General features: G+C 45.5%; 1 protein-coding gene across 1 annotated transcript in view; it reads left to right on the forward strand.

The window, feature by feature from the left end:
- The window catches only part of LOC126199542 (beta-1,4-glucuronyltransferase 1), a 123402-nt gene that overhangs the window by 53119 nt on the left and 47510 nt on the right, over positions 1-22773 (forward strand). Inside the window, exons 4-6 of the mRNA XM_049936463.1 lie at positions 1297-1559; positions 12805-13134; positions 20371-20530. Coding sequence (XP_049792420.1) covers positions 1297-1559; positions 12805-13134; positions 20371-20530 — 753 coding nt within the window. The remainder of the gene's footprint in view (positions 1-1296; positions 1560-12804; positions 13135-20370; positions 20531-22773) is intronic.

Here is a 22773-nt window from a genome sequence, read left to right on the forward strand (position 1 = left end):
AGATTGTTGTGAAAAACAATAAACTGCCTAAGCAGAACTAGCACGCGTGCAGGAGTTCACTTTCGAATGCTGTGTAGGCTTTCAGTAGCGAAGGATCACTAACTCATGAATAATAACAATTTCCAAGCACAACCTCCGGCCCAGAGAGTGTTACTTGCCACCTCAACTCCACGAGAGCTTGAAACGAGCGTTTCGGAACCAGTGAAGCTGGTTGGCTGTTTGCGTGCTGCTGTCTTATGCATGGACGGAAAATGGTTGAACGACAGTGAAACCAGGAGTAGGCGATAAGATGTCGGATGTACACGCTCCGTCACAGAACCAGGAGGTCGGAAGCTTGTCCATTCTGTAAAGCATGATAGGCCGTGGCTTGTGACATAACTGACGACAAAAAACATTGATGGGGCACGCGAAAGCGTTTTGCAGCAAACTGTTCAGCGCAAATTCTCGTACATGGAGCTCCACAGCAGACAACATTTACGAGTTCCCTTCTTGATCCAACAACAGCGTCGATTGGAACTGCAGTGAGCATAGAATTATGGAGGCTGGAACGTCGGAAAAAATACGCCGTCAGGTCGGACCACTCACGTTTCTTGTTTCACCAGGTCGACGGTTGCTTCTGGATTCGCCAAAATCCAAGCCAACGTCACTGACATAAGCTGGTGTGGGCAGTAAGTATTATGCTATGGGTGACATTAATCTTGGCTTCCGTGGAGTCTTTGGTAGTAATCGAAGACACCATAACAGCTGTGGACTACGTGAACAATATTGCAGAACACCTGTGTCCATTCGTGCTTGGTGTCTTCCCCGAAAGCGACTCATCGTCCATCAGCATGATTGTCCGTGTCTCATCGCCAAAAATATATTACAGTGGTTTGAAGTGTATGGTAGCGAACTTACTTTGCTCTGTTGGCAACACATTTGTCCGATGTGAACCCGGTAGCTCCATCTCGTACGCTATAGGATTCAAAGTTGTGTCCATAAACCAGCGGCCCGTAATTTATGGAAAATGTGTGACCTGCGTGTAGACAGCTAGTGATATGCACCTCCGGAAACCAACGACTTTTCAAATTCATTCCCACACAGAACTGCTGTGCTATTGCCGCACAGAATCGGTACAGTGTTCCATTCCAAAGACGGGCTAACGCCCTATTAAGCAAGAGGTCGTAATGTCTTGGCTCGTAAGCGCAATGCATGTTTTCTGTCGAGTGATCTGTGAAGACAGCTGTGTATGACTACTTCTCGTGTAGGGATGCAGAGGGCAGTTGTAGACACTGTATGGTGCGTGCCCGTGTCGAGGTGGCGCACCAGTGGACGGGCCCGATGTCGGTGTCGCTGTTCGCGGCGGGCGAGGAGCTGCCGCTGGTGCTGCGCTACGTGCGCTTCCTGCGCCGCTGCTACGCGGCGGTGCGCGAGCGCGTCTCCTTCCACCTGGTCTTCCCCCGGGAGCGGCCGCCGTCCGCCGACGAGCCCCGCCGCGCCGCGCTGCTCGGCAACGACTGCCACACGCCGGGCGCCATGCTCGGCGACCTCGTGCGCATGCGCACCGCCGACACCATCAGGTGAGGTGACATTATTACAGCCTCTACCGCAGCGGTTTCCAACCTGGAGGTAATACCCCTTGTGGGGCGAAAACAGAAGAGTTCGATTGTGTTTCCGTCACGAGTTTTTTTTTTTTTTTTTTTTTGAAGGGGAAGTACCCATGAAATTTCAATCCGAATCGCAAAATAATCACAGGGGACTGAAAATTTGTTTCATAAAATGAGGAATTCGGTGGGTAAATCCAATATGCTAAACACAATTCTTTCATACTATTAGATTTTTGAGTTTTGAAAAAAAAAAAACAAATATAAGGATTCAGAACCATATTTCACTAGAGGAAAGGCAAATACCGCCTATAGGAAAATTAAAACGGAGAAGTTAGAAGCAGCTGTATGAATATGAAGAGCTCAGATGGAAAACCAGTCGTAAGCAAAGAAGGGAAAGCTAGAAGGTGGCAGGAGTATATAGACTATCAGCATAAAGGAGATGAATTTGCAGGTAAAATTATAGAAACAGTGAGGATGTAGATCAAGATGAGATGGGTGTCATGATGCTGTGAGAAGAATTTAACAGACGGGCATCGGGATGGGCTTCGGACATCGAAAGAAAGCAGAGACAGATGCGCGACGCGGGAGCGGCAGTTTCAAACGTGCCGCCTCCCCCTGCCGCCACCTGACGTCACCGGTGCTGCCACGGGCAACAGCTCCGCTAGCTGCCCGGGTCGACTTACGCGCGCGCGCCACATTGCGTCTATCTGATTGGCTGCTGATCATGTCATCATGCCTGTATAAGCGAGAAACCGTAGCAGCCCCGGCAGTCAGTGAACTCCTAACGACGATGGCGGAGATGTCCATCGAAAGCTCGAGGATTTTATTCGAATTGACGTTTTATTCATGTATGCCGTCGCGAAAGACTCAGAGGACACGTAGCTTTCCTCTACGGTGAGGACACAATACGCAGTATGAGATGTTAGAAAAACTGCGGAAAAAGAGATCACATCTGCTGAGTTCTTTGGCATTTTTACAACGCTGCCGGGACAAGGAGGTAATTCCTCGCTTTGCAGTAGTCAAGCACCGCATTCGAACTGCTGCAGTGGACAGAATTTTGAAGAGGACCAGTCGCGCCGTAGTGAGATAGCGGATACGACAGACAAGGTACGAGCTTGATTATAATGCTAGGAACCTACTTAAATGTCATCTGTCTTTGTCATCAACATTGTCATCATTTGATTCGGAATTGCTGGTGTAGCCATGGCAGCGCAACAACATGCAAGTTTATCCAAGGCAACGTCGAAGCAATGTTCCAAGTTCGACCGGCTGGACCACGGAAGAACTGTTGTGAAATACGATAAGGCCCTTAGAACGGTTGTTAATCTTTCCAACAAAGGACTGGACGATGGCTCTATATCAGCGCTGAGTAAAGGCCTCAACTTTCCTCCAGCTCCACGACGTCTGCCAATATTAGATATAATTAGTGGAATAGAGCAGTGCATAAGGAATCTTCCGCACGATGCAGCTGAGGACGTCAGGCTAACTACCAGCCATATTCTGGCGAAAGCTAAGCCACCAAAATCTAATATAAGACAGGAGGAACGACGTTGCTTACGGTTATTACGTGAGAATGAAGACTTGGTTGTCTTGCCAGCCGACAAAGGGAATGCGACCGTGGTTCTGAACCCTGCAGACTACCACCTGAAGATGATGCATTTATTAGAAGACCCCACGTACCGCAAGCTTAGTCGTGGTCCCACACAGGCCATTGTCAGAAACACAGGGAACTTATTGAAGGATTCTGCCTTACCAGATGAAGTGGTGAAGAAATTAACGCCTCGTGCCGCCAGATTTCCCAGGCATTATGAAATACCAAAGATACACAAGGAAGGTTTTCCTCTGAGGCCCATTGTTAGTGCAATCCGTTCGCCCACCTGAAGACTTGCTAAACATCTGGCAGGATTATTAGCACCAAAACTGGGACATTGCGAACACCATGTTGTCAACCCGCAGAAATTTGTTGAGACACTCAAGAGAATGAAGATAGGCCAAACGACCTAATGGTTAGCCTGGAGCGTTGTACTGAGCACAAGCGCCATATAAAACAAAGAGAGCTTGACAAGTCGGCCATAGCGGAGCATTCCCTAGAAAAAGGACATAAAATACAGTTCGAAAATACAAAAGTGTTGGCTCATGCGTCTATATATTGGGACTCCGTTACAAAGGAAGCGGCCTAGATTCGTTTAAACAACAACAATTTCAACAGAGACCAGGGATACACACTTAGCAGGGCAGGGGACGGGCGTTGGACATCGAAAGAAAGCAGAGACAGATGCACGACGCGGGAGCGGCAGTTTCAAACGTGGCGCCTGCCCCTGGCGCCACCTGACGTCACCAGTGCTGCCACGGCAACAGCTCCGCTAGTTGCCCGGGTCGACTTAAGCGCGCGCGCCACATTGGATTGATCTGATTGGCTGCTGATGATGTCATCATGTCTATATAAGCGAGAAACCGTAGCAGCCCCGGCAGTCCTGCGGGCCCAGACGAAGTTCCCAACGCCCTTCTCAAGAAGTTACCGCCAATGGCTGTTACTCATCTCGCCAACATCTTTAATGAAATCCTCCGGTCCTGCAGTTTTCCTCAGTCCTGGAAGCATGCAGAGATCGTGGCGCTTTCGAAGATGGGGAAAGATCTGCACCAAGCCGCGAACTACAGGCCTGTAGTTTACTGCCGGCCGTCTCCAAGGTCTTTTAAAGGATGTACATCAGGCGACTGCAGCGCCACGTTGACGAGGAAGGCCTCCACCTGAAGATTTCGCAGGGGCCAATAAGCAGTTTACCAACTCCTTCGGCTAGTGGAAGATGCGTTCGTCGCCCTTGAGCAGCGCGAGTTCTTCGGCGCGGTGTTCCTGGACGTGTCGCGTGCTTTAGACAGTGTGTGGCACCGTGGCCTCTTATTCAAACTTTTAGAACTTGGGGTACCGGCGTCACACGTCCGTCTCATCCGTTCCTATCTTGAAGATCGGACCTTCCATGTGCGAGCCGCGCACGGATTGTCCACCGTCCGACGCATCAACGCCGGAGTGCCGTAGGGCTCGGTCTTGGGGCCACTCCTGTACTCGCTGTACACTTCTGATGCGCCGAAGACCGACCGTGTGCGGCTCGCCCTGTACGCGGATGACACGGCTCTGTATACGAGGAGCCTCAATGCCGCCGTCATGCGCCGCCGACTGCAGCTCACCGTTGACATCCTGGCGGCCTGGGCCGTCAAGTGTCGTCTACAATTCAACGGGACAAAGACGCAGTTCCTGCTCGTCACCAGACGACTCGTTCCTGCGGGCCTGCAACCGCTCACCGTCGGTGGCAGCCCTGTCCCGTGGCGTCCAGCGGCGCATTACCTCGCCGTCACCATCGACCGCCGACTCACGTGGCGTCCACACATCCACGAAATGAAGAACAAAGTGCGGAACAGGCTCCGCAAACTTTACCCGGTGCTGAATCCCAGTTACCAACTACCACCACGGCTGCGCATCACTCTGTGCAAGGCGCTACTCCGCCCTGTACTACAATACGCCGCCGTCGTCTGGGGGAACACCGCCGAAACCAAACTGAAGAAGCTGGAGACACTGCAGAATCGCATACTTCGGCTGGCCTAACACCTGCCTTACGACTTCCCAAGCGCACATCTTCACGACATCGCGGAAGTATCGCTACTCCGTGACCTCTTCAAGACGACCGCCCGCACCTTTTACGAACGTGCTGGCCGGACAGACAACAACCAAATCCGGACGCTGGGCCGCAAACTGCCGCGCAGCGTGACCACCAGATGACCACACCTGCTAGTTGCCTAGCTAGCAATGCAGAACTGTGCTGGGAAACACCCATGAAGACAATCAACAAGTGAGGACGCATTACATAAGCATGCATGGGATGCAAAGCAATAACTGCTGCGAACTCCATCACACATCAGAGGACAAGCTCCGTGAAGATACACGCGAGCCCCGGCAGTCAGTGAACTCCTGACGACGATGGCGGAAATGTCCATCGAAAGTTCGAGGATTTTATTCGAATTGACGTGGCTGGAAAACCGAGAACGTTTTATTCATGTATGCCGTCGCGAAAGACTACGAGGACACAAGAATTTAACAGAGCACTAAAAGACATAAGTCGAAAAAAGGTCCCAGGAGTAGATAACATTCTGTCACAACTACTAATAGTCTTGGGAATATCAGCCATGACAAAACTCTTCCATCTGCTGTGCACGATGTATTAGACAAGGGAGATACCCTCAGAATTCGTGAAGAATATAATAATTTCAATTCCAAGGAAAGCAGGTCCTGACAGGTATGAATATTACCGAGTTGTCAGTTTAATAAGTCATGGTTGCAAAATACTAATATGAATTCTTTGCAGAAGAATGGAAGAACTGTTAGGGGCGTACCTTAGAGAAGATCAGCTTGGATTCCGGAGAAATTTAGAAACACGTGAGGCAATATTGACCTTACGACATCTCTTAGAAGGAAGAAAAGGCAAATCTATGTTTCTAGCATTTGTAGACTTAGAGAAAACTTTTGACAATGCTGACTTGAACACTCCCATTGAAATTCTGAAGGTAGCAGGGGTAAAAGACAGGGAGCGAAAGGCTATTTACAGCTTGTATAGAAACCAGATGGCAGTTATAAGATTCGAGGGCTTGAAATGGAAGCAGTGGTTAAGAGGGGAGTGAGGCGGTGTTTTAGCTTATCTTGGATGTTCTTAAATGTGTAAACTGAGCAAGCAGTAAAGGAAACAAAAAAAATGGAGTGGGAGTTAAAGTCCAGGGAGAAGAAATAAAAACTTTCAGGTTTGCCAAAGACATTGTTATTCTGTCAGACAGCAAAGAACTGGGAAGGGTAGTTGAAAGGAACGGACAGTGTCTTGAAAGGAGGGTATAAGATGAACATCAACAAAAGCATGTAGTCAAACTGAATCAGGTGATGCTGAAGAAATTAGATCAAAGAACGAGACACTTAAAGTACTAGATGAGTTTTGCTATTTGAGCAGCAAAATAACTAACGGCAAGTAGAGATAATATAAAATGTCAACTAGCAATGGCAGGAAAAGCGTTTCTGAGGAAGAGAAACTTGTTACCATCGAATACAGATTTGTCAGGAAGTCTTTTCCGAAAATATTTGTACGGAGTTTAGTCAATTCTGGAGTGAAACACGGATGATAAACAGTTTAGAAAAGAAGAAAATAGATGCTTTTGAAATGTGGCGCTAGAGAATAATGCTGAAGATTAGATGGGTAGATCATATAACTAATGAGGAGGTACTGAATAGAATTGAGCAGAAAAGAAATTTGTGGCACAACCTGCCTAAAATAAGGGGTAGACCGATAGGACACATTCTGAGATATCAAGGGATCACACATTTAGCTCTGCAGGGATGCGTGGGGGGGGGGGGGGGTAAAAATCATGGAGGGAGACCAAGAGATGAATACAGTAAGCAGATTCAGAAGGACGTAGGTTGCAGTAGTTATTCTGAGATGAAGGGGCTTGCACAGGGTAGAGCAGCATGGAGAACTGCATGAAACCAGTCTTCGGACTGAAGACCACCACCACCAGCACCACAACCACCACCACCACAACAACAAGAACAAGGATACTCAGTTATCTTTGTGCCTGTACTCGTATTTCACTGTAAATATCTGCGCAAGCGTGTAAATGTCGGCGGTATTTGCAGTGTGTCTTGTTTGTAAACGAACTTGCTCCATTCACTCATCGTACTTTCTGTTCACAACAGAATGCCCACTTTACTCTTCACTCTAAAGCTTGCATTCATTACTGCTCGGATCTGTCTAGAGCTTTCTTTTCCGTCAGTGTCAGTTGTACGTTAGCAGTGATACACAACAGTGTAGTTTAGCCGCTATGCTTCTCGTGTTCACTGAATGCACTGGGAGAGAGGCACAACGACGCCATGGTGAACTGTTCATTAAGGAACAACAACAACATTATAGTACCTTTGCATCTGAGGGTCGTCGCATACCTCTGTGTTTTGCTATCGTACATTTTGGTGATCGTATATCTAAGGCTATTGTGAACGAAATTTCCAAGAAACAATGGTAATTACGGTAAAAACAGAATAAATCGTAATTGTGTTATTACTCGTGTCGGACCTCCTTTTGCCCGACAGAGCAGAAAGAGCTCCAGATCTGTCCACTGATAGAACGTATGTACACTGATCAGTCACAACATTATGTTCACCTACCTAATAGCCGGTAAGTCCACCATTGAAGCGGATAAAAGCAACGACGCGCCGTGGCATGGAAACAATGAGACCTTGGTAGATCGCTGAAGAAAATTGGCCCCACATCTGCACACACAATCACCTAATTCCTGTAAACTCCGGGGAGCAGCGCGATGAGCTCTGAGTGCACGTTGAATCATATCCCAGATGTGCTCGATGAGGTTCAGATGTGGTGAGTTGAGGTGGCCAGCAAATCAACTGGGAGTCGCCACTGTGTTCCTCGAACCACTCCATCATATTCTTGGCTTTGTAACATGGCGCTATCTTAGTGAAAAATGCCACTGTCGTCGGAAAACATGATCTTCACGAAGGGGCGTACGTGGTCTGCACCCAGTATACGATACTCCTTGGCAGTCATGGTGCTTTACACGAGCTCCATTGGACTCACGGAGGCCCACGTGTATGTTCCAAAGAGCACAAAGAAGCCGCCCCCAGTCCCGTAGTACAGGCGTCAAGGAGCTGTTCCCCTGGAAGGTTACGGATTCGCGCCCTCCCGTCGGCTTGATGCAGAAGGTCCTGCTATTCGTGAGACCATGCCACGCTCTGCCACTGCGCCAACGTCCAGTGTCGATGGTCACACAGCCATTTCAGTCGTAGTTGCCGATATCGTGGTGTTAACATTTACACATGCATGAGTCGTCGGCTGTGGAGGCCCGTCGTTAGTACTGTTTAGTGCACTGTGTGTTCGGGCACACTTGTGCTCTTCCTCGCATTAAAGTCTGATATTAGTTCCGCCACAGTTTGCCACCTGACTGTTTTACCAACCTGCCCAGCCTACGACGTCCCACATCTGTAACGATGAGTGACGCCCATCCGCACGACATCTGGGCCTGATTTCACCTGTTTCGAAGACACTCATTACAGCACCACTCGAACACCCGACAAATCGAACGATTTACGAAATTCTCGTGCTGAGCCTCTGGGCTATCAGCGTATGCCCTTGGTCAAACTCAGATAGATCGCGCGCCTTCCCCACCCTACACACGGACAGCATGCTCACTGATACTACATGCACCATCCGTACAACTGACCAGCCGTCATTCCACGCCAGGTAATGCTGCTATTGCCTAGATGGTTTCATATCGATAGTAAGTCAGTGATCGTAATGTTGTGGCTCATTAGGTGTATGTGAGACTAGCTCGAACATCAATTATGACCCATTTCCAGTATGTAGGATATCAAAAACCAGTTGAATCAGTTGTGGGCCATACTGTCTCAGAAAAGGGTGTAATGGTTTTACAATCACTTTCCCAGCAGAATCTCAATGTAGACAAGTGTAATGTGCTGCGAATACATAGAAAGATAGATCCCTTAACACTTAGCTACAAAATAGCAGGTCAGCAACTGGAAGCAGTTAATTCCATAAATTAACTGGGAGTACGCATTAGGAGTGATTTAAAATGGAATGATCATATAAAGTTGATCGTCGGTAAAGCAGATGCCAGACTGAGATTCATTGGAAGAATCCTAAGGAAATGCAATCCGAAAACAAAGGAAGTAGGTTACAGTACGCTTGTTCGCCCACTGCTTGAATACTGCTCAGCAGTGTGGGATCCGTACCAGATAGGGTTGATAGAAGAGATAGAGAAGATCCAACGGAGAGCAGCGCGCTTCGTTACAGGATCATTTAGTAATCGCGAAAGCGTTACGGAGATGATAGATAAACTCCAGCGGAAGACTCTGCGGGAGAGACGCTCAGTAGCTCGGTACGGGCTTTTGTTAAAGTTTCGAGAACTTACCTTCACCGAAGAGTCAAGCAGTATATTGCTACCTCCTACGTATATCTCGCGAAGAGACCATGAGGATAAAATCAGAGAGATTAGAGCGCACACAGAAGCATACCGACAATCCTTCTTTCCACGAACAATACGAGACTGTAATAGAAGGGAGAACCGATAGAGGTACTCAGGGTACCCTCCGCCACACACCGTCAGGTGGCTTGCTGAGTATGGATGTAGATGTAGATAAGTGCTAGCATCCAGGTCAATGGGGGTGCAATGTCATTCTGATGAGTGACCTCATACTATCAAGTTCTTTGTGAGTTTGACTCGATGTTGTTATCACTGAAGTAACATCACATATCCTCCGAACCCATGAAGTCTCCTTTCGCTTTCTCCTCCGTTGGTTTTTATTCTTTTTATTTTTGGGCTGGCTATGTAATTATAAATTTCTGAAACGTAGATTAATGTTTAGACTTTTAATAGAATTATTTGACACTTAAGTAATTTTAAAACTTTTTGCTGAAGAATGGAATGCACACTGAGCAACAGGATTAAAGGGTCACTTTTTCGAAACCCTATGATTGCGTCCCATTGCGACGCATAAGTATGACATTTTTAATGTGCGTACAACTTTTCTCTGCAATGGAGGTCAGCACAGCGATGCCCAGCGTTGAAATCTCGCAGTTTTCTCTTGGATGGCCGAGAATAACTTTTCAGACGCACCGCCGCTCAGAATCGACAGAAAAGGTTTCAGATGTACCATAAAGTGCGTCAACGAAACTACCCGTTTCCGTGGGGCGATTATTTCCACAAATTTTGCGATCTAAGACGACGGTTCACTGTTCCTTAGACGCAGTTGAGACCCCTCGGACGATTCAGCTGTTTCTTAGGACATGGTAGGCCAACAACGCCATTGAAAGTATCGCACCCTTTTGGAGTGTGATGCGGCCTCAATTTTTGCGCTGCTGTGCAGGACGTAACCGATAGGGACCGTTCGAAACCATTAGAAGAAATCTGAACATGATACGAAGAGACAAACGATACTGTTTGCTTTTTCAGCCCTCTCGTTTTGCGCACACCTGTGGCGTGATCACCGTATAGTGCAACATTAAGATGTGCTTGAATAAAACGGCAAAGGATCCCTCTAAGACTCCTCCCCTCCAGTTCGGGAACCCCTCGGTGCCATTCGCGCATCTTCGTTGGGTACGTTACAAATGTAGCTGTCAAAAATTACTACAGCAATTCAGCCACAGCACCTGAGGGTTAGGTAACGCTTTCGACATACCTAAGACGCGGTTTACCTAACTCCAGGCGCTAGAACAGCCGCGAGGCACAGTTAGTGTCGGAGTGTCTGACATGTACATCTGTAACGTGCTCAAGAAAGGTGTGTGGGTGACACCGAGGGTATTGCCCAACTGGAGGGGGGGGGGCTTAGAGGGACATTTTGTCGTTCTATTGACGCATGTGTCAATGTATTACGGCATTGTGCTCAGGCCACAGTAGAGCGCCGAACGGGAGGGGTGAGAAAACATACAGTACCCGTTGTTGCTTCGGATCGCGTTGAAATTCCGTCAGATGGTTTTGAACGGTCACTAGTGATTCCAACATGTACACGAGGGCAAAAATTTCCGCCCCGCTGCACTCCAAAGGGGTGTGATCACGTTTAATGGGGATGCAGCACCAAAATTTCCTTAGGGAAAGGTTTTAACGTGCGAGGGTATCAGCAAGAACGTCTTCCTGTTGCACTATCAACTAATGGACAGCGAAGCGTGTGGAAATGAACGCCTTAGGGAAAGGGATGGTTTCATTGAGGACCTTTATGCCACTCCCTGAGGCCTCTTCGTGTCAATTCTGAGAGATGGTGAGTCTGAAATAGTTTCCTTCACCACCGAAAAGGAAACCGCGTGATTTCAAAGCTGGGCATCGCGGTTCTGACCTCCATCAGAGAGACGTCAAAATAAGGGATGAAATATGGTTAAGCGGGACTGTGAGGTAACCATTCTATCGTGTGGCGCTTGGCAGAATTGTCGTGAGATTTGGTGCCAATATGACATTATTAGCCCAACTTAGAGTTACATTAGCTTCCTTCTCGCATGTGTCAACTCATTGCTGTTTGAAGCGCCGTCGAGCTCGAGGGTGAGGTCGCGGGTGATGCGCTTTGGCACAATTACAGGGGGAGGCTTGCTGGCACTTTTGAACTACACTACTGGCCATTAAAATTGCTACACCACGAAGATGACGTGCTACAGACGAGAAATTTAACCGACAAAAAGAAGATGCTGTGATATGCAAATGATTAGCTTTTCAGAGCATTCACACAAGGTTGGCACCTGTGGCGACACCTACAACGTGCTGACATGAGGAAAGGTTTCTCATACACAAACAGCAGTTGACCGGCGTTGCCTGGTGAAACGTTGTTGTGAAGCCTCGTGTAAGGAGGAGAAATGCGTACCATAACGTTTCCGACTCTGATAAAGGTCGGGTTGTAGCCTATCGAGATTGCGGTTTAGCGTATCGCGACATTACTGCTCGCGTTGGTCGAGATCCAATGACTGTTAGCAGAATATGGAATCGTTGGGTTCAGGAGGGTAATACGGAACGCCGTGCTGGATCCCAACGACCTCGTATCACTAGCAGTCGAGATGACAGGCATCTTATGCGCATGGCTGTAACGGATCGTGCAGCCACGTCTCGATCCCTGAGTCAACAGATGGGGACGTTTGCAGGACAACAACCACCTGCACGAACAGTTCGACGACGTTTGCAGCAGCATGGACTATCAGCTCGGAGACCACCGCTGCTATTACCCTTGACGCTGCATCACAGACAGGAGCGCCTGCGATGGTGTACTCAACGACGAACCTGGGTGCACGAATGGCAAAACGTCATTTTTTCGGATGAATCCACGTTCTGTTTACAGCATCATGATGGTCGCATCCGTGTTTGGCGACATCGCGGTGAACTCACGTATCAAGGCCGTTATTACGGCCAGAGGTGATTGTTCTGGGTACTGATTACTCAGGATCTATGCACCCATATTGCGCGAAAATGTAATCACATGTCAGGTCTAGTATAATATATTTGTCCAATGAATACCCGTTTATCATCTGCATTTCTTCTTGGTGTAGCAATTTTAATGGCCAGTAGTGTAGATTTCAAACGTGCTGCGTCTCTGTGGGAGACAATTATGGAAGTTCGAAAAAGTGATCCCTTAATTTTGTTCTGTGGTATAAAACAGCTGAAGCTGGTACGCTGCTGGTTTGCGCAGGTGGCGGACGCGCGCGCCCTACCCGCAGAACCACATGCGCAACGTGGCGCGCGCCAACTGCCAGGCGTCGCACGTCTTCCTCACGGACGTGGACATCGTGCCCAGCTCGGGGCTGGCGGAGGGCGTGGCTGCCTTCCTGCGCCGGCCGCGGCCGCCCGACTGCCAGGGCGGCCGGCTGTGCGCCTTCGTGGTGCCCACGTACGAGCTCGACGAGCGCGTGCGCTTCCCGCCCAACAAGTCGGAGCTGGTGCGGCTCGCGCGGAAGGGCCTCGCCCGGCCCTTCCACCAGAAGGTCTTCGTCTTCAACCAGTTCGCCACCAACTTCTCCAGGTGACGTTACTCCGACAAGGCCAGACAAAATTCGGCGCGGAAGCAGCCAATAGATGTCACAGTATACTATCTGAGCGAACTAACCGAACACCTGTTAGTGGACGCTGCTATGGGTTGTGTCCAACCTTCGCTTTTATGTCTCGGGTTGACCTCTGCTGGGGGCATTTTCAATGAGATGACTGAATGTGTCGTGGCGAAACCAGAGAAGGTGGTGATGTTGATCTCTGGGGTCTGGAGTGAAGTTTACGTTGTAACCCACCCAAAAAGCGTTCCATTGGGTTCAGGTGGCGACTCTGTGCGGACAGGCACATTTCAAGAGTGTTATTGTCCAGAAACGATCGCAGATGCTGCTTTATGACAGGGTGCATTGCCTTAATGATACGATCATCGTCTTCGAACTGTTCCTCTATGGTACATAGTCCACCTTGCTGTAAAATGTGTTCATATCTTACTTCAGTTAAAGTTTCCTTAATCACAATAAGAAGACCACAGACTAACTGTACTTCACTGTTGGTGGCCGGCCGCTGTGGCCGAGCGGTTCTAGGCGCTTCAGTCGGGAACTGCGCGACTGCTACGGTCGCATGTTCGAATCCTGCATTGGGCACGGATGTGTGTGATGTCCTTAGGTTAGTTAGGTTTAAGTAGTTCTAAGTTCTAGGGGACTGACGACCTCAGATGTTATGTCCCATAGTGCTCAGGGCCATTTGAACCTTTTTTCACTGTTATCTCTCTACATGATGGACTGTAGCGCTCCCCAGGCGTTCGCCAAACCCAGTCCCTTCCATAGGATTGCCACAGGATGTAGTGTGACAGATCAGTCCCGATCACCCATTTCCAGTCATCCATTGTCCAGCAGCGTCACTCTTTACACCACTTCAAATGTCGCTTAGCACTGAGTACAGAAATATGTAGCTTATGAGGAGTTTCTAGATCATGGTTACCTATTCTTTTTAACTCACTACGCACAGTCGCTGCGCAACCTAGACTGCTGGTAGGACTTTGTAACTCACGAACGATCCCTTCCGTCGATTTCATGAAGGGGTAACTACTCTCAAAATAGTTATTTCTACTGTCTGTAGATAAAATGTTGTCAGATACATAATGTTAATTATTGGTGTATTTGTAGATTAAAAAATGTGATATTAGATTTTATTCTGTGTTGTTTTTTACATCATTCTATAAATTGAACGTTTACCTTTCATGCTAAAAACATTGATGTTTTATGGGCGATTATTATTGATCATCGATGTCTATACGTTGATGATATAATCGAGGGATCATCAGTTATTTACCATCATCACTCATCCCTAATTTTGAAGTCAGGTACCACGGAAAGGCCATTGGCCACAACGACACTTGCCAACGGGCCAGTCGCCACAGAGACAGGACAACAGTGGCCGGGAGGCGATTATTGTGGTTTGACTCAATGCAAATTTTTCTCTTTTCAAATAATAAAAGGCGTCGAGTGCACCGATGGCGAAGTAAGACGTTTAACCTGCCAAGTGTGGCGAGTGTAGTTGAGGCCGATTTCATACCATACTTATTCAGATTCCCTTGTACATGAATGTTTATTTCAACATTCTCCGTGACTAACCGTTCCACTTCCTTCCACATCCTCACGATGTGTGTGCTGTGGGCACTCGTGTGTTGCAAGATGACAACAGTAGTGTTCAGAGCACTCAGGCACCATATTGCATCTCGACTTGCCAGCTAAATCACGCGATCTTAGTTCTACAAAAAGTGATTGGGTCTACCTGAAGAACGGGTAAAAAGTAGCAATCAACGTCCCTGCAGTTTCGTTGCTCTACGGGGTCTAATCGTCAATCAGTGTCCTCAGCTGAATATGGCGTACCCAAAGCAACTTGCGCATTCTCTTCCTCACTGAACCGAGGCGTTATCAAGTACAGAAGCGGTGCTACATAGTACTGATGTGATGTCTCCTGTGGGGTGATTAATTTTTTGTCTGGTGCAATCACGCAGGCTGTTTCAAAAATATTCATCCGATTTCACCCGACTATATCTCCAACATGGCAGAAGACAGAAACGTGGGTAAGCTGTAACTTAAATTCATCTACTTCGTGACCACCAATTTTGATGTTAAGTGTCTCGCTATTCTCATTTCTGCTAATCTTACCCCTTTCGTCTTTCTTCGGTCTACTCTCAATATATGATCTATAACTCATCAAACTGTTCATTCCAGTCAGCATATCTTGTAATTCTTCTTCGCCTTCGCTGAGGATAAACGCCATCACCGAATTATATCACTGATAACCTTTCAACTTGAATTTTAATGACGTTCTCGAACTTACCTTTTATTTCCGTTATTGATTCTTCGATTTACAGATTGAGTAGTAGTGGCAGAAGACTACATTTCCATTATATTTTACTAATTCGGACACTTCATAAGTGTCACTGAACTTCGAACGTAAGAATTCGATTGCGAGAGTGTTTTACAAAACCTGACAGGGAGAAAGTAACTTGAAAGTGCTCTCTGGTTCGCTGTCTGTTTAAACTTTCGTAATGACAAGAATACTGTCTGAATTCAACACAGTGAATCAATAAACTGTTAAACTGATGTGATGGATCTGCCCTGGAAAAACTCAATGTTTCCTTTTTTTAATTATTTAATATTGGCTACCTATTGTACAATGAAAACGCCTTGCACTGCTCTTGCCTTGAAAGCGCGTCACATTTGCTGAGCTACAACTAACTGAGATGCGCCTGGTGCAATGCGCTCTCTTTTTTTTAAAAACAGGCAAAGCACAAATGTGAATATTTTGCCATGAGCTTTGGATGTGGATAATGAGTTGGGATAAATTATAACATCAGATGTAATTATTTTTCTGATTAGAAAAGTTCTGTATTGAAAATTTATCTTTCTTTTTGCTTTACAAACATTAATGAACAAAAAATTACAGTAAACAGTATTTAACATAAAACGAGATCTTTTCAAAAAGCAAGCCGTAAAAATGATATTAAACATTGAACATTTTCCTACCCGCAAATTCAAATTGAAAATTATGCATGGTTGTTTATCTTTCCATATACTCAAGTCTCTGAACCAATAATCCCTATACTCAAGCCTCTGTACCACGAATGTGTAACTACAAGATGCCACAATAAAGTACAAACTCTGAAATCAATTGCCTTGAATTAAATAGTTTTATATTTCTCATTAAGATAATCATAATAAAATATTCTTCTCAAAATGCTTCACTCTCTTTCCTCATCTCAGATAATTAATCAGTAAATCAATGTGTTCCACATCCTCAGAATGTAACTGCAACCGTACCACTCACCCTGTGCCGTACCACTACTCAGACACACCAATACCGACTCCTGCGTCTCCTCAAACAACGATTAACAGAGTGCATAATTTCTCGCATATCTTGCAAAGCAGAGATGGTCCAAGCAAGTCTCCAGGTGACATAGCATCTCTGATGACACTGCCCGCATATAATTTCAAACAGTACAATGGCGCTTACACAGCCGTGAAATCCAAAGAGTAGAGAAATTGCCATGAAATAATTTTCAGCCTCCTGTCACAATCCCTCAGTCTCACAGGTCAGAATTTTGCGGAGTGAGGTTTGTAATTGACAAATGTTAATCTGCGAAATTCATTAACGAGGTAAAATTTTGTAACGTAAGTACTACAGCTCGATAAAAAAGTACACAGGTCCAAATAATGCATTAACAATTGTGATTATAAAAGGAATAAATCGTTGTGCTTAGGCGTACTAACATACTCGTAAGAGTAGGTGTCTATGAGATACATGCTAACAAATGCGGAAGTCTTTATGACACAGAAATTCCAGAGTTAGTGTTTTAGCTTTTCTTGATATATGTTCTTGCTAGTCTGTTTTCATAACATTAGTTGCTGCAAGAAAAACACATTTCACATAGTCTGTGAATTTCTTCTCAAAAATTATTTTCGTCACAAATGTTAGATTTGCACTGCAGTAGCTTTTGTAGTGTCTTGAGTAAAGAGTACTGCCGTCGGTGAAATATGTGCAATACATTTCGACAATAACATGACTGCACACACTGCAGCACCACATTTTTTGAAGTGATCGCTGTCGAAGACTCAGTGTAAGATATAAATTGTTTTCATCCCACTGACATCGACAACAGTAACACAAGCAGATTAGTTCATGTGTGAGTAGGCCAGGAGTCGACTTAGAGGAAACTCTGACAACTCAAAACCAAAGATATCTCACAACCACGCTGCTGAGCGTAAAAGTCCATATTTGACACTAAAGTATTTTTTCGGTGCAACTACAAAGAACTATGCTGTCTCTGTTGTGAAATCTTACATTTTTTTGCTTAGTCCTACCACAGTGCAGGTGCCCAAGCATAAATCTTAATCATATACGAAATCAAAGAATTACATAGAGATAAACTTTTTAACGTATTACATATGTGGACAATCATAGAAGTTACAGAATCAGTCAACAGTGTTTAGTCAGAATTTTGCAAATCCTAATGCTAAACAACTGACATAATCCTGTACGCAGTACACAATAAAAATGTGAGTAAGTTCATCCCTTATCAGTAAAACAAAATAATTTCAGTGAATAAGCATTGCAATACAATGACAACATCAGTGAAAAACCATGTGACAAATCTCAGCTACAAAAGAATGCATCTGCCTAATAAAATCATGAATTAATGTTTTTTCTGCTTAAAACTATCTTACATACTGTGAAACACATCTATAATAATTGTATCTAAGAAATGCCACTTCTTGCAAAATTTTACGAGCTCGTATAACTACTGGTAATGACGGTACACGAAAAAAAGAGAAAAAGAATTCATTTTGTTGTGAACAGCATTCTATTTGTTCCTGCTGAAAGAAATATGTTATTACGGAGTCAAACGTCCGTCCGTCAAACATACACAAGTAAAATTTGTGGCACAAGGGTATCTAATGTACGTATGTACTGAGTAAGAAATCTCATCTAAGAGGTATCTGCTTAATGTACTCCAGATATATGTCAGATAGAGAGGAAACAATAAAGAATTGGTGTACAAAGATTACTGGTAAGGATCATGGAATAAACAGAAGTCATGTGAAACAAAGTGGTGTTGAGCTGTTGAGAAAAAAAAACAACTGTAAAATTAGAAACATGAACACAGTTGGAATCTCTCATATCCAGAATGAACAGTTATTTACAGGCAGAAAATCTTTTGGAACATCATGACAAATCAAATGTAGCATCGTCTCCACAACCTTATCAACAACCTCCTCCTTTCTCTGTGCATATAAAATCTCTTTTTCAGTCAAAAAGATTACTAAATCTGAAAAATTACAAAGTGTGCATGGTAAGTAAATCACAAGTTCCCTAACCATATTGACATCTTACTATATGCCATCAATACATTGCTTGAAAATATATCACAGAAGGCCACTTAGCTGTATTATAGTAAAATATCCACAACATCATGTCATATCCACTACTAAAAGCCTCCAATAAGTCTTGATTCATCTTCAGATCAATATAAATGAACGTAAATTCCTCCAATACGTCATCATTCAGCTTCAAATCGATATAAATGTACCTGCTCAGAAATGAGAAATGGAAAAAAAGGTTGGGAGTCCTCCATTCGGGGAAGTTCGGCCGTCGAGGGCATTCGACACCACATTGGGCAACTTGTGGGTCGGAGATGGTGATGAAATGATAATGAGGACAACACAAAACCCAGTCCCTGAGCGGAGAAAAATCTCCTGCCCCATCCGCGAATCGAACCCGGGCCCCTTGGCGTGGCATTCCACCGCGCTGTCCTCTCAACTAACGGGGGCAGACACGTGCTCTTAAATTCTACCTTTGCCATAATTCGATTCAGTAGTCCTTGCTGAAAATAACGTATTCTACCAACATTCTAACAACTCCTTCAAAGAAATGTTACCTGAACTTCACAAGCGTCCAACCCCATTTACCTTTACTTGTAAATTCCACTGTATAAACTGTCTCGCTGTAAGAAATATTTGATCTTGTTCTCGTGCCTGTGAAACAATTGTTTTTATATGTTCATCATTTGCTTCATAACCAATTTTACTTAATTTTGTTCTGCTGGTGACATCTCTAAAAATAAATGGAATGATGCATAATGTGTGAAATTTAATCTTAAACTAAATCCTCTTCTATTACTCATCAAAATAATCATAATGAAATATACTTCCCAAAAAGCTTCAGTCTCTTTCCTCGTCTCAAATAATTAATATGTTCCACTTCCTCAGAATACAACTGCAACCATATCACTGGGCCTACACCGTACTACAACTCATGACTCACCACTGCCAACTACTGTGTCTTCTCCGCCGGCAGGTGTGGCCGATCGGTTCTAGGCGCTTCAGTCTGGAGCCGCGCGACCGCTACGGTCGCAGGTTCGAATCCTGCTTCGGGCATGGTTGTGTGTGATGTTCTTAGGTTAGTTAGGTTTAAGTAGTTCTAAGTTCTAGGGGACTGATGACCTCAGATGTTAAGTCCCACAGTGCTCAGAGCCATTTGAACCATTTTTGTGTCTCCTCCTCTCACGATTAACAGTGCGCATCATCTCCCGCGCACCTTGCAAACAAGAGATGGTGCAAGCAAGCCTCCACGCGACACAGCATCTCTAATGACATTGCGCCCTTCTAATTCCAAACAGTATGTAGGAGCTTAGGCGTTCATGACATCCAAATAGTAGAGAAATGCCTATGAAATTATCTACAGCCCTCTATCATTGTTCCCATCTGGTTGTTTAAAATTTTGCGTATTACCTGCCGTTCCCAATACCTTACTTCTAGTTTTCTCAGTTTTCGAACATGTTGCACCATTCTACATTTTCGAACGCTTTCTTCGGGTCGATAAATGTTAGCGATGTCGTCTTGCTTTATCTCCAGTCTTGCTTCCATTATCAATTGCAACGTTATAACTGCCTCTCTGATACCTTTACCTTTCATAAAGCCAAACAATGTCATCCAAGAGATCCTCAACATTTTCTTTTCCATTCCAGACACGTACTTGCGGCCATTCCCCCAGATCTGTCTTGTGTGTAGTGGTACACGTCTTCCATCTGCGTCTTAGCGCCCCGTCTGCAGTAGTCTTTTACCCTGAATTGTAACCGCATTCCTGTGAACTTAAGGCACCGCATTAGCAACCAACGCGCTATTTGTTTTTCGTTGCTGCTTGATGTTCCCAGCACGGCAGTGCGGAGCCCAGACCGCGTGCTGACCTCGCCTGCTCTCTCCAACAGGTGGCAGGAGAGCGGCGGCGTGGGGGAACCCCAGGAGGTGCACGTCAGCCACAACGTCACCAACTTCGAGTTCCTGTACGAGCCCTTCTACGTGGCGCCCGCCACGGCGCCCCCGCACGACGAGCGCTTCATGGGCTACGGCTACACGCGGAACACTCAGGTACTTAAACGTCCGGTAGGTCTAGGGGTAGCGTCTTTGATTCATAATCAAAACGTCTTCGGTCCCGGGTTCGATCCACGCCACTGCCTAAATTTTGATAAATAATCAGCATTGGCGGCCGAAGACTTCCGGCATAAGAAGTCAGCCTCATTCTGCCAACGGCCTTGTCAAAGAGGGCGGAGGAGCGGATAGAGGTTCAGGGCACTCTCTTGTCCTAGGGGTGGGAAATTGCCCCTAAAGGCGGAAGAATCAGCAATGATCAACGACATGAGGATGCAGAAGGCAATGGAAACCACGTAACGTGTATCCACAGGACATGTGGCCTGTAATTGAAGAAGTGTCATGATGATCTCTCCATTGGAAAAAGATTCCGGAATAGTCCCCCATTCGGATCTCCGGGAGGGGAGGTTACCATGAGAAAAAGATTGAATAATAAACGAAAGGATAACATTCTACGAGTCGGGGCGTGGAATGTCAGAAGCTTGAACGTGGTAGGGAAACTAGAAAATCTGAAAAGGGAAATGCAAAGGCTCAATCTAGATATAGTAGGGGTCAGTGAAGTGAAGTGGAAGGAAGACAAGGATTTCTGGTCAGATGAGTTTAGCGTAATATCAACAGCAGCAGAAAATGGTATAACAGGTGTAGGATTCGTTATGAATAGGAAGGTAGGGCAGAGGGTGTGTTACTGTGAACAGTTCAGTGACTGGGTTGTTCTAATCAGAATCGACAGCAGACTAACACCGACAACGATAGTTGAGGTATACATGCCGACGTTGCAAGCTGAAGATGAACAGATAGAGAAAGTGTATGAGGATATCGAAAGGGCAATGCAGTATGTAAAGGGGGACGAAAATCTAATAGTCATGGGCGACTGGAATGCAGTTGTAGGGGAAGGAGTAGAAGAAAAGATTGCAGGAGAATATGGGCTTGGGACAAGGAATGAAAGAGGAGAAAGACTAATTGAGTTCTGTAACAAGTTTCAGTTAGTAATAGCGAATACCCTGTTCAAGAATCACAAGAGGAGGTATACTTGGAAAAGGCCGGGAGGTATGGGAAGATTTCAATTAGATTACATCATGGTCAGACAGAGATTCCGAAATCGGATACTGGATTGTAAGGCGTACCCAAGAGCAGATATAGACTTAGATCACAATATAGTAGTGATGAAGAGTAGGCTGAAGTTCAAGACATTAGTCAGGAAGAATCAATACGCAAAGAAGTGGGATACGGAAGTACTAAGGAATGACGAGATACGTTTGAAGCTCTATAACGCTATAGATACAGCAATAAGGAATAGCGCAGTAGGCAGTACAGTTGAAGAGGAATGAACATCTCTAAAAAGGGCCATCACAGAAGTTGGGAAGGAAAACATAGGTACAAAGAAGGTAGCTGCGAAGAAACCATGGGTAACAGAAGAAATACTTCAGTTGATTGATAAAAGGAGGAAGTACAAACATGTTCCGGGAAAATCAGGAATACAGAAATACAAGTCGCTGAGGAATGAAATAAATAGGAAGTGCAGGGAAGCTAAGACGAAATGGCTGCAGAAAAATTGTGAAGACATCGAAAAAGATATGATTGTCGGAAGGACAGACTCAGCATACAGGACAGTCAAAACAACCTTTGGTGACATTAAAAGCAACGGTGGTAACATTAAGAGTGCAACGGGAATTCCACTGTTAAATGCAGAGGAGAGAGCAGATAGGTGGAAAGAATACATTGAAAGCCTCTATGAGGGTGAAAATTTGTCTGATGTGATAGAAGAAGAAACAGGAGTCGATTTAGAAGAGATAGGTGATCCAGTATTAGAATCGGAATTTGAAAGAGCTTTGGAGGACTTATGGTCAAATAAGGCAGAAAGGATAGATAACATTCCATCAGAATTTCTAAAATCATTGGGGCAAGTGGCAACAAACCGACTATTCACGTTGTTGTGTAGAATATATGAGTCTGGCGACATACCATCTGACTTTCGGAAAAGCATCATCCACACAATTGCGAAGACGGCAAGAGCTGACAAGTGCGAGAATTATCGCACAATCAGCTTAACAGCTCACGCATCGAAGCTGCTTACAAGAATAATATACAGAAGAATGGAAAAGAAAATTGAGAATGCGCTAGGTGACGATCAGTTTGGCTTTAGGAAAAGTAAAGGGACGAGACAGGCAATTCTGACGTTACGGCTAATTGTGGAAGCAAGGTTAAAGAAAAATCAAGACACTTTCATAAGATTTGTTGACCTG

This window comes from Schistocerca nitens, chromosome 8, assembly GCF_023898315.1.
Source record: "Schistocerca nitens isolate TAMUIC-IGC-003100 chromosome 8, iqSchNite1.1, whole genome shotgun sequence".
NCBI classification, from domain to species: domain Eukaryota; kingdom Metazoa; phylum Arthropoda; class Insecta; order Orthoptera; family Acrididae; genus Schistocerca; species Schistocerca nitens.